At 40.2% G+C, this 12,722-nt stretch overlaps 1 protein-coding gene across 1 annotated transcript in view; it reads right to left on the bottom strand.

Moving 5' to 3' along the window:
* Positions 1-12,722, bottom strand: part of LOC102256196 (chromosome unknown open reading frame, human C10orf67) — a 104,929-nt gene that overhangs the window by 56,092 nt on the left and 36,115 nt on the right. Inside the window, exons 6-7 of the mRNA XM_014539383.1 lie at positions 4,258-4,402; positions 3,070-3,128 (exon numbers count right to left, since the gene is read on the bottom strand). Coding sequence (XP_014394869.1) covers positions 3,070-3,128; positions 4,258-4,402 — 204 coding nt within the window. The remainder of the gene's footprint in view (positions 1-3,069; positions 3,129-4,257; positions 4,403-12,722) is intronic.

The raw sequence follows: 12,722 nt of genomic DNA, 5'->3' as shown, positions 1-12,722 counted from the left end.
CTCCCTCCCTCTCTCTCCTTTATCATTTCACCTCCAACCTTACCCGTGACCAGAGCCATGGCTGCCGAATCATCTTTTGAGTGCATCCCTTCCCATGATCCCCAATGTCACTGTCCTCCTTTTGTTTCAGGATCGTATAGTTTCCATGCTTTCTCCAAGTAACTCTTAACTCATCTCTCTCGCTCTGGATTTTCCTCCTTCCCATGTGTTTTCTTTAGGAAACACACATCGGATCCTGCCCCAATGTTCAGAGCCCCCCAGTGCACAAGGAAGGTCATTCAAACCTCTTGGAATGAATCATAATCCTCTACCAGGTGCCCTGCTCCCCAACACCCCTTATTCTCAGGTGCCCTTCAGCTATTGCAAACCACACACATTTACTTCCCTTTGGCATGTTTCTTACCCTGGCCACCTCCCCCTCATCCTTGCCTGGAATTCCAACCTCTCTTTCAGGAGTCAGCTCAGTGCCCTTCCTCCAACCTTCCCTGGCCCCGCACTCCTCAGGCTGGGCGTGCCCACTGTGCACTTGGTGCCACCTGCCTCCTGAAGCCAACCACACCCTGGGCCGTAATCTCTGACTGCTGGTCTGTCTCCCTCCCAGAAAGAAATTCTTATTGTGGCCACAGCTGGAATACAGATTCAGCTGTTGTTAGATTATTGGAACTAAAACAGTGAAGCTACATAATGGATAATTTTTAGCTCGGACAGGCGGTAAGAGGTCAGCCTTCCCAAGTTCAGTCCCGTTTTCAACTTGCATTTAATTGCAACCATGGCGAAAAAAGGGAGCACGTGACTTATCCAGAGGTTTCCGAGCTGCCCTTTCCATTCCTCCATTTCCTGCGTACCTCTTCCCCACACCCCACACCCCAACTTCCCCTCTTCCTACCCCACCACAAATTCTCACCACATGGTCTCCCCAGATTCCTGCCTCAGACCTAGCCATACCAAATCACAAACAGGCCCACAAACATCTCTCACTCATGATGTAATCACACTCTGATGTACCCAGCTCTTCTACCCTCTTACCTCCTGGAAAAATCAGCTCAAGTAAAAGAGTGTGAGACGGATGTGGAACTGTTTGCAAACCCTTCATAGAACCTTCCAGGCATCTCTTCTCTATGTGCAGACTTCTATTATAGTCCATATAGTCCTTATCTCTACGTGACAACTAGACGAAATAGCTTTGGGAAACGTTTAAATGAACTGGGACGGTTCCCTTGTAGATTCTTAAGTGACACTGTCAAGCTGAGATTTTATTTTCCACCTTAGAGCTTGATGCCGAGTTTAGACTTGTCTGTGTACAGACTCTGCTAGCTCTGTGAGAAGGGGATTTTGCCGCCACCACTGCAAACAGGGTGCAGCACAAGAACAGGAAAGCACTTTGTGAAAACGTATGGCAGATTCAGTTACCAGAGAAAACATCTCCCAAATCTGACCCGTCAGGGTGGCCATGTCTTTAAAATATAGTTTTTTTGAAATAATTTTACCTAAAACATAAGAATACCCTAAACTGCTGGAACCAGTTTGGCTCAGTGGATAGAGCGTCGGCCTGCGGACTGAAGGGTCCCGGGTTCGATTCCGGTCAGGGGCATGTGCCTTGGTTGCGGGCACATCCCCAGTGGGGGGTGTGCGGGAGGCAGCTGATCGATGTTTCTAGCTCTCTATCTCTCTCCCTTCTTCTCTGTGGAGAATCAATAAAATATATTTAAAAAAAAAAAAGAATACCCTAAACTGCAAAATCAGGTTGAAAACTGAACCTAAACGTAGGCCCATGAGCCCTGGAAATGGGGTTAATATGATCGAAGAACTGTTAATTTTGTCTAATTTTAATTAATTTTTAATTAGAAACTGATACTCGATTCAGTTCATAGAAAGCAGGTATGTTTATTTAGAATAATTCAGGGAGGTAAATCCACTTTTTCACCTGTAAATTCTGTAAATGTTATGGATTCTAAGTACATTCTCACGCTATGAAAGGCTCCAAGGGTATTTGTGAGTAAGTGTGCCACGCGCTGTGCTCAGCACTGGGACTGTGCCAGAGACCAAGAGCGCGCAGTCTCTGCCCTCGCGGGGCTAAGGTACCGCAGGGAAGACGGACCTCACAGAAAAGTGTTTCGGGGGCTGCAGTAGGGGCGGGACATTGGGCTAAGAAAGCACAAAGCAGAGCCCCTGGCCTGGGTCCTGCTGCATTGAGTGCACTAGGAAATCTTGATCTTTATGACACCAAAGAATTCCCTGTTCTAAATGCAAACTTCCTGGGTAACGTAAGCCCAGTTAATTCATGTACCGAAAAATGAACATAAACCACCATCTGACCTGAGAATCTGACTGCTCACTCTTAACAATATAATTTTTCCACAGACACATCTCTGCCCTCCCTGCCCTGTAAGTTTTCGATTCCTTACAATCAACAAGAGAGACTCTTAGTTATCCCAAATAAAAGGAGTATCTATACATTAATTCAATACCAAGACAGAATCCTTATTCATTACTAAGACCTTGCCCGAATAATGAGAAATCGACTTGACATCACAGGACAAGTGGGGCGCAGCGTTATTTCGCCAATTGGTCTTTTAGTTGTATTTTTGAAGTGGTTGTTCGAGGCAGCAAACTCCAGCGTTAACCTATGCCGCCATCTTGGTTTTTTCGGAAATCTTGATCTTTATGACACCAAAGAATTCCCTGTTCTAAATGCAAACTTCCTGGGTAACGTAAGCCCAGTTAATTCATGTACCGAAAAATGAACATAAACCACCATCTGACCTGAGAATCTGACTGCTCACTCTTAACAATATAATTTTTCCACAGACACATCTCTGCCCTCCCTGCCCTGTAAGTTTTCGATTCCTTACAATCAACAAGAGAGACTCTTAGTTATCCCAAATAAAAGGAGTATCTATACATTAATTCAATACCAAGACAGAATCCTTATTCATTACTAAGACCTTGCCCGAATAATGAGAAATCGACTTGACATCACAGGACAAGTGGGGCGCAGCGTTATTTCGCCAATTGGGCTGATATTTTAATTTAAAAGAGTCATTCATCAATGTAAAAAAGTTACAGTACCCTTTGAATGGTTTTCTGATCCTTTTCTACCGTCTCTTTCAGATTCATAATTTCATCTTCTATAAACAAAAAGAGAGAGAGACCAACCATGAAATTACAAGTTTATGCCCTGTATTCAAACTTCCTGCTTCCAGGCAGGCTGTACACCACTGGCAGGCATGGTGGACGCAAGTCCTAGCAGGACTGTGACCTTCACAACTGCCCTTGACACTCACAGCCTTCTTCCTGCTGTTAAGAAGGCTGGTCAGATAGGGATTAAGAACTAAGTTCAAGATCCAAGTGTGGCCGAGGGCTGAAAGCTTTTCATCAATACTCGCCATGGACACTTTTGCTGCTGGTCACAGCCTATACAAAGTGCTTCGGCAGGTGGCACGTTTTGACTCAGTCAGCACTACCAGGACCTAAAAGAGCACTATTACACCACATCAGAAGAAAAGCCAAACTACGTTGGCACAGTACAACTGTATATTTAAGAGATATGGTAATAGAAATGATTTTATCTATATTTTGTGACTTCTTTATTGCTTACTCGTTACCTTTCATACTGCAGATGAAGAGCAACATTATATAATTAATATAAATACAAAGATAACAGTCAGTGAAAAAAAACTGCTTAAAGCAATATAACTTTGGAGGTTAAAATGAAACTCTCACCAATGTTTATGGTATGTAAAAAAGGGGGGATACAAATGAACATTTGTACTGAAAATCTGTACCAAAAATTGAAGATAATTAAGTAGTAAGTCAGAGCATATATTTCTGAAGGGCTAACCCTGTTTCTCCACAAGCCATACCTCAATATGTATTTATAAGTTTTAAATTTTACATAACTAATTAAGCATAAGAAACTGAAATTGGCAAAGGTTTCTGTTTTATAACATTTCTAAGTAAAATAGAGCATGGATTAGCACATTTTTTCAAAGGTCAATGCTTGGCTTGAAAGAAAAAAACTTAGAAAAGCCCTGAGTTAAAATGACATGGCTCAGGAGTATAATTATAATATTTACATATATTCCCTGTCCCAAGCAAGAAATGCCATTTTAAATGAAAATCAAAGATGGCTATCAAACTGATCTTTCAAATGTAAATAACCAGACAAATGTGTGTTTGGAAAAGACAAACATAGCTATGAATTTTATAAAGTGCCCAATATATAGATTTCCCTTAAAAATGACTTTAAAATATTACCTAAAAATGCATTTTCTTTTAGATTGAGTTGGGCTACTTCTTCGAGTTCTGCAACGACTTGAAGCAGTCTCTCATTTTCCACTTTGTACTCCAAATGATCCTTCACTGAAGCTTTTTCAGGGTCGGCCTCTGTTGCCAAAGCTTCCTGAAAGATGGGGAATTCCATATTTGTAAGCAGGGAGCCAAGAATTTAAATATGCAGCACAAGACAAGACAGATACAGAAGAGCTATCATATAATTTTCTGAATTCTATTACACACTTACAATATGAATAGCAAAAAGGAAGGGGATTAAATAGAGCTTGCTGGAAGAAAGGCTGCAGTACATTCTGTACAAAGACCACAGCACATGGGGACATTTTATTGACAGGAATAATGCATATCATACTGTTTGTGTGCCCTCATCATTCAGGTCAATTCATTATGGAGGCTATGTCCGGGGAGGCAGCTGGGGCCCCTCACCCACATTTCCCCCTGTGTGTGTCTGAAGTGCTGTCTGCCTGTAACTAGGCAGGCTGGGGAGACCGTGGACGGGCAGCGGCAGGGGGTGGCAAAGTGCACCGTGAAGGAGGGAGGCTTGTTGCCTTTGTGGCATCTCTCAGTGTCAGCGCTGCCGGTGTCATGAGGAGCACATCACATGTCAAAGTGGTGACGTTTTCAGGCTGGGAGCCGCATGGAGTCCATCAGGCACTCGGATATCCACACAGTTGGTTTTCTGCTTGGTGGAGGAGCCACCCAGAGGCAATTCATATTCTGAACATTAACATGGCTTTGCATGCCTGTCACACTGGGGCTGTGCAGGCGTTTAATGCTATTGAAGACTTCGGTTTAAATCTCTATGCAAACAGTGATTACCTTGTAAGAAGGTTTCAGGATAACTTACAACAAAAGACTTTAAAGTTATAGTTTTAGTAAAGCAAACTCATTTACATTTTTATTATGTGAGTCTTTTGTTTAAACCTTGCCACGTCCATTATGGGAGAGGCTTTTTCTTACGCAATAGAAGCTTATTGGGACAGCGACTCTTCTTTTCTTCTTCTTCTTCTTGTCTTGTTTCAAAGCTATTGGAGACGTCTGAGTATACTCGCTTACGGCTGTCTACATTTTACTGCCACACGTTACTTTTAAAATTAAGATGTAATGGATTGGGGAAGCTGGTGCAGAACTTTATGCTTCATGGTGGTAAAATATTAACCTGATTATGCCATCTCAAACTATTAAAGAGTATGCTTACAGGTCATTATATTAGGCTAAAAGAGATAGAAGGTTCTACATGCCTTGCTTCAAAATCGATAGACACTAGAAATACTTTTGAACTTTGAAGTAATCTTTAGATGAATTCTAACCTATCTTTCCATAGCAATGTCATGGCTGCAGATACACAAGAATAAGGTTTCGCCTCAAAACCAAAATCATTCCTCCCAATGTGCTGCTTTCCTTTTGGAATTGTATTTTTACTTAACTTTAGAGATACCTGGGAGTAAATTATTAAAATAGTTTCAAAAAAATATTTTCCTCTGTGCTCATAATGGCCTAAAAGAAAAATAAGTGTGTATAATGTCTTGTATAACAATAATTTCTTACAAATCAAGCAACTTAGTGAAGTAGTTAGGTCAGAGTTAATATTTAAAATAATGTTAAGTTTTGCCTAAGCCCAATTACAAATCTTCATGAGTTTGATTCACCATTTCATTTAAATTATTTGAGCTTGATTCATTCTTAACTAAATATCTAATAGTTATGTTTTCTTATTAGCGCAGAAATCCAGTTATTAATGTCTTGTCCCACAGGGTTAAATTTGAAATGATTACAGAATATATTTACAGACTAAAAAGAAATTTATTGATTTATGGTCTAAAAGGGTTTTTAAATAACAAACAAGTAATATTTGCCTTGCTAGGCTTATGCATACGTTTCCTAACAGTGACAAAATACGAACATCCACAGTGGATTACATGAGTGCCGTTGCCATAAAATAAACAAGAACTATTTGAATTAATCAGGTGAAGTCTAAAATTTGTAACTGGCAGCAGCTAATACCTAAGTTCATTTTCTAAAAAATATTGTTTAAAAGTAGGAAACAAGGAAAACACATTTAACTCAGATTTATTTTCTCCACATAGCCATCTACAGCTCCTGTTCTTCTAAGGTTAACCTTTAGCTCTGTCCCCGCCATCTGTTCACTGTAGGAACTGCAAGTAATTAACTATTCAGACTCTCACAGCAATGAGGACACTCATTAGCAAAATGAACAAAGGGATAGTTCTGGGCTGCCACGGTCATCTGTTACACTCTGAGTGGCAGGTTTTGTGATGGTGCTCCTTCTACCATCTGCCCACACCACTAGTTTTGGTTTACTTAAATCATGGGACTTATTTAAAATATGCTGCATTAATAAACCAGGGCTAGGAAGATCTTTAAAAGGTGGTTAACTAGATGTTGCTAATTTAAAGCCATGCTTTAATAGATGAGAAATTGTGTGTGATTCATGACCATCTTGTAATTTTAAGTTTATAAAGGAACTTGCCAATTTAAAATGTTCCTATTATGTGAAAAGTAGGACTTCTGGTGGTGGCTTATGCACTATTTTGCTTGTAAACAGTCGCAAGATGTGCAGATTCACGGTTCCCAGGGTTTTTAATTCTCAACTATTCATAAAAGAATAGTTTCTGAAAACTGGTATACTCTAGTGCAGGGGTCCTCAAACTACGGCCCGTGGGCCACATGCAAATACAAATATTGTATTTGTTCCCGTTTTGTTTTCAGGGGTCCTCAAACTACGGCCCTCGGGCCACATGCAAATACAAATATTATATTTGTTCCCGTTTTGTTTTGTTACTTCCAAATTAAGATATGTGCAGTGTGCATAGGAATTTGTTCATAGTTTTTTTTTTAAACTATAGTCCGGCCCTCCAACGGTCTGAGGGACAGTGAACTGGCCCCCTGTTTAAAAAGTTTGAGGACCCCTGCTCTAGTGCCTTGCTACTCAAAGTGTAGTCCATGGACCAGGAGCCTAAGCATTACCTGGGAGCTTATTGGAAATGCAGAATCTCAGGCCCCAGCCCAGCCCGACTATCAGAAGCTGTATGTTAACAATTGCTGCAGGTGGTCCATATGCACAATGACGTCTGAGAAGTACTGTTTAGAGCACCGCATGTGCCTTCTCAGCAGTGTCCCTTCTGCCATGTTGGTGCCTCGATTCTGCAGGCTCCATGCACGCTACTTGGACATCTCAATTTGATGCTGGGGGTGGAGTACGTTCTGATGCATGCCCAGGCTGCATGACAGTCACAGAGCAAAGCAGGTGCTTTCCGATGAATGACAACCAGGAAAGTGGCATGCTGGGGCAGTGAAGCCCTGCAGAGCTGCCACTCTTGAATGACAGCTCTGTTTCAGAACTGTCAGCAACAAGCAGTTATGTTCACCTATGGGGGTGGAGTGGGTGCATGAGTGATGGCTGAACAGCTCATATGTGTTGGGGTAAGAAAAAAAAGGAAAGGTCTTTTCAAAGAAACTCAATTGCAATTAAAACACATATGTGGCCAGGTGGGGTGGCTCACTGGTTGAGCATCGACCTATGAACCAGGAGGTCAGGGTTAGATTCCCAGTCAGGGCATATGCCTGGGTCGCGGGTTCCATCCCCAGTGTGGGACATGCAGGTGGCAGCCGATCAATGATTCTCTCTCATCATTGATGTTTCTATCTCTCTACCTCTCTCTTCCTCTCTGAAATCAATAAAAAATATTTTTTCTTTATTGATTAAGGTATTACATATGTATCCATATCTTCCTATTGCCTCCCCTCCCCCCAGTCCTGCCCTCACCCTCACCCCCTGTTGTCTGCGTCCATTGGTTAGGCTTATATGCATGCATACAGGTTCTTTGGTTGATCTCTCCCCCTTACCCCCAACCTCCTCTACCTTCCCTCTGAGGTTTGAGCATCTGATTGACGCTTCTCTGTCTCTGGATCTGTTTTTGTTTATCGGTTTATGTTGTTCATTATAATACACAAATGAGTGAGATGATGTGATATTTATCTTTCTCTGACTGACTTATTTCACTTAGCATAATGCTCTCTAGATCCATCCATGCTGTTGCAAATGGTATGAGTTCCTTCCTTTTTTTCAGCAGTGTAGTATTCCATTATATAGATGTACCACAGTTTTTTAATAAAAATATATTTAAAAAAAACACATATGCACATGCACACATATCCATGTACATGCACAAATACCCCGACAAACTGGCCTGCTTTAGTTTTCAAGGGGATTTACCAACGTACAGCTTGGCAACCTGATAACTCTAAGGGCATGCAGTTAAGTCACAATGGTTTCCTACAGAACTAAACCTGAAAAGAAGCTCGGTCCTTGAATGAAGTTATTCTCAGGAAAATTCAACATTAAGGACGTGTGACCTGGAAAGAGGAGGCTTCTGAACTTGAAGAGCTTCCTTTTCTAATTTTCACTTTGTTATAAATATAAATTAAACTAGCTGTTTATTAAACTTTCACTTTTCACTCTTCTAAGGTCATAATACTACATTTTTGACAGATGTCTCTCAAAAACAGCCCTGGAGAGATATTAGGACTACTTATTAACTGTAAAGCTTTCTATGTGATTTGACTATCAGTAAGAATTAATTACAGTGTTTTCCCACTGTTTATTCAATTTGCTTGTTTCAAGTTTTTTTTTCAAGTTATTTCCATTGCTGCTTTGGAACTTTCTAATTGTTTCTCTAAATTCTGTTTTCCAAATCTATTTTCAGATCCTTGGCAACTCAAGCTTTTTTATACCACTAGAGGGAGCAGGTGTATAAGATGAAATTTTAAATAAAAAGATGTATCATCTAGAATTTAAGTGGCATGGAGTTTTAGGAAAGCTAGTTTTTAGAGGATTATTTGAAAAGTATTTTTCCAGAGAGTTATTTTCTATAGTATGTGATCTGTTTTTGTGGCATTTATTCCGTGTTCTTGAAATGCACACTAGTTCTGGTGAAGCTGAGAGAAACGTATGGACCCAGCTAATCAGATTTATCCCATCTTCCTCAAATCTGAGGGTGTTTACAGGAAAACGGATGTGGTCTCCTTGGGGGAAATTGCAGAGGATTAGCCAGCGTCTCTGGGATGCCAACCTGAGCCAAAGAACACCCTGCTGACAGGACAGCAGCGTGGAAACTCCCACCTCCTGTCCTCCTCACAAAGCCACCTCCATCCTTATCCAGGACATTCAGACAGACCGGGTAACCAGCTGCTAACACTTAGAGATGTAATCACTCCCAGTTAGACCTCATGTTTTAGTGGAATGAGTTCAGTTAGGAAGTTGGGACCTTATCAACAGTCCAGAGGCCTGTTCAGTGCATTTCATGGAATGCCAACCAGAAGGGCACATACACTCAGCACTTCCTCATAATGTTAACTAGAATTCATAGGCTTATCTTTTTTCAAAGAACTCAAAGCAATTCATATCCAGTACAACAGGTATCCTTCTCATCACTTTCTCTTAGCCAGGCAGGTATCACTTTCCAGTTCACAAATGGAAAATAAATGAATCAAAATGGCCTTGCCAATTGATGCTGCACTTCTTTGGCCAAGGCAAAACTAAAAGCCGAAACCCAAACAGGTTTTTTTTTAGCCTTTTATATTGAATAATTTTACCTAAAAAATAGGGGTATTATAGACCCATGAAAAGGTTCAGAAAAGTAAATGCAAAAACTGGATCTTCCTTCTCCTCCAAGGCCATCAGAACATGTAAAATGACTTAATATTCAATTTTATTAGATCTGTGTTAATAACAACACTACATTACTTAGAAGATAATAATTTTTTTGTTTGTAGAGCATAAATAATTCTAATTGATTAAACAAAGCAAACACTCCTTCACCAACCTGAGCCAGTTAGTAAATAAAATCCTTTAGAAGGATGCACATTCAATTCCTTGTCTCTTCTAACTTCAAAGTTTTAAGTGTGGAATTTAAGATTGTACTTAAAGGGACCACCAGCTCATAAGTGTTTCTTCCTAGTGATTTTACTTGTAACTTCTCATATTTTTATTAGTGTGTCAATATTTACATGTATATATACATGTGTAATATATTAATTATAATAATATACATTATAATAGAAATATACATTATCCTATATAATAAAAGGCTAATATGCAAATTGTTCCCTTGACCAGGAGTTTGACCAGGGGGTGGGGCCAGCCTTCCAACTGCCTGCGGCTCCTCCCACCGGCTGGCCCCGCCCCCAATTGCCCCTCCCCCGATTGGGGGCGGGGCTGGCCAGCCAACCTCCTGCATGCCCTCCCCATGGACAGACTGGCTCAATTGGCCCAGATTGGGGTGGGCTGGCTGGACCCCACCTGCGCACGAATTCATGCACTAGGCCTCTAGTAATAACATAATCATATACTAGTATATGTGTTTATACTTGAGGTCTGGTGCACAAAATTTGTACATGGCTAGGGTCCCTAGGCCTAGCCCTCCAGCAGCTGGCTTGGGCCTTCCTTTGTTCTGCACTGCCCCCTAGTGGTCAGCACACATCAGGGATCGGTCTCCCAGTCTAACTCTCGCGGGGACAATTTGTATATTAGGCTTTTATATATATAGATATATGGATATGTGTGTATAAAACAGCCTTTAATTCTTACTGTAGAGCACAGAGCTCCACTTCCTTCTGTAGGCTATGGATTCAGCTGGACCTTGGGCTCATATGCCATCTTTACCATTGACCAGCTGTGTGTCTAGTCACTAGACTCTAGTGGGAAGTTACTTAACCTCCCTGTCTCTGCTTCTGCATTTGTAAACTGATCTGTGAGATGAGAAGAGGTACCACTTTACTCCATTCCATGTTCTTTCCTCCTTTGTCAAATATTAATTGACCAAAAAGGCGGGTTTATTTCTCTGCTCTCTATTCTGTTCCATTGATCTATATGTCTGTTGTTATGCCAGTACCATGCTGTTTTGAGTACTATGGCTTTGTAGTATAGCTTAATTATCAGGTAGTGTGATACCTCCAACTTTGTTTTTCTTTCTCAAGACTACTGAGGCCATTCCGGGTTTTTCATGGTTCTGTATAAATTTTTGAAATTTTTGTTCTAGATCTGTGAGCTATGCCATTGGTATTTTAATAGCAATTGTGCTGAATTTGTATATTGCTTTGGATAGTATGGACATTTTAATGGTGTTAATTTTTCCTATCCATGAATATGGTATATGCTTTTGCTTATTTGTATCTTCCTCAATTTCTTTCTTCAGTATCTTATAATTTTCAAGTACAGATCTTTTACCTGCTTGGCTAAATTTATTCCTGGTACCTTTTTGTTGCTGTTGTTGTTGCAATAGTAAGTGAGATTGTTTTCTTAATTTCTCTCTGTAACAGTTTATTATTGATGTATAAAAATGCCACTGATTTCTTTTTTAAAAAATTCTTTATTGTTGAAAGTATTACATATGTCTCCTTTTCCCCCACTGACTTCTCCCAGCTCACTCCTGCCAATTTCTGAATATTAATTTTATATCTTACTACTTTTCCAAATTCATTTATTAGGTCTAATAATTTTTGGTGGAGTCTCAGTCTCTTCAATAAATGGTGTTGGAAAAATTAGACCAAATACATGCAAAAAAATGAAACTAGACCACCAACTTATACCAGACACAAGAATAAACTCAAATTGGACTAAAGACTGAAATATGTCACAAAACCATAAAAATCCTTGAAGAAACCATAGGCAGTAAAATCTCAGAAATTTCTCGTAGCAATATTTTTGAAGATATATCTCCTTAGGCAAGGGAAACAAAAGAAAAAAATAAACAAATAGGACTATATCAAACTAAAAAGCTTTTGTACAGAAGAAGAAACCATCAACAAAATGAAAAGAGATCCCACTGAATGGGAGACCATATTTACCAATGACACATCTGATAAGGGGGTTAATTTCCAAGATGTGTAAAAAACTTACACTACTCAACAAGACAAACAACCTCAAGAGGACAAACAACCAAATTAAAAAATGGGCAAAGGACCTGAATAGACACTTCTCCAAAGAGAACATACAGATGGCCAAGAGACATATGAAAAAATGCTCAACATCACTAATCATCAGAGAGATGCAAATTAAAAGCACAATACAGTGAGACATCTCCTCATGCCTGTCAGAATGGCTATCAATAAACCAACAAACAAGCACTGGCAAGAATGTGAAGAAAAGGGAACCCTCATACATTATTGGTGGGAATGCAGACTGGTGCAGCCACTGTGGAAAACAGTATGGTGTTTGCTCAAAAATTTTAAAATGGAATTGCCTTTTGATCCAGTGATCCCACTTCTGGAAATATATCCAAAGTAACCCAAAATACTAATTTGAAAGAATATATGTTCCCCTTATGTTCTTAGCAGCATTATTTAGTATAACTGGAGGCCTGGTGCATGAATTCGTGCATAGGTGGGGTCTGGCCAGCCCACCCTGA

The sequence above is a fragment of the Myotis brandtii genome, unplaced genomic scaffold (genome assembly GCF_000412655.1).
Source record: "Myotis brandtii unplaced genomic scaffold, ASM41265v1 scaffold215, whole genome shotgun sequence".
Taxonomy (NCBI): domain Eukaryota; kingdom Metazoa; phylum Chordata; class Mammalia; order Chiroptera; family Vespertilionidae; genus Myotis; species Myotis brandtii.
Note: the sequence above shows the minus strand (reverse complement) of the source record. Positions and strands in the feature narration are given on the sequence as shown.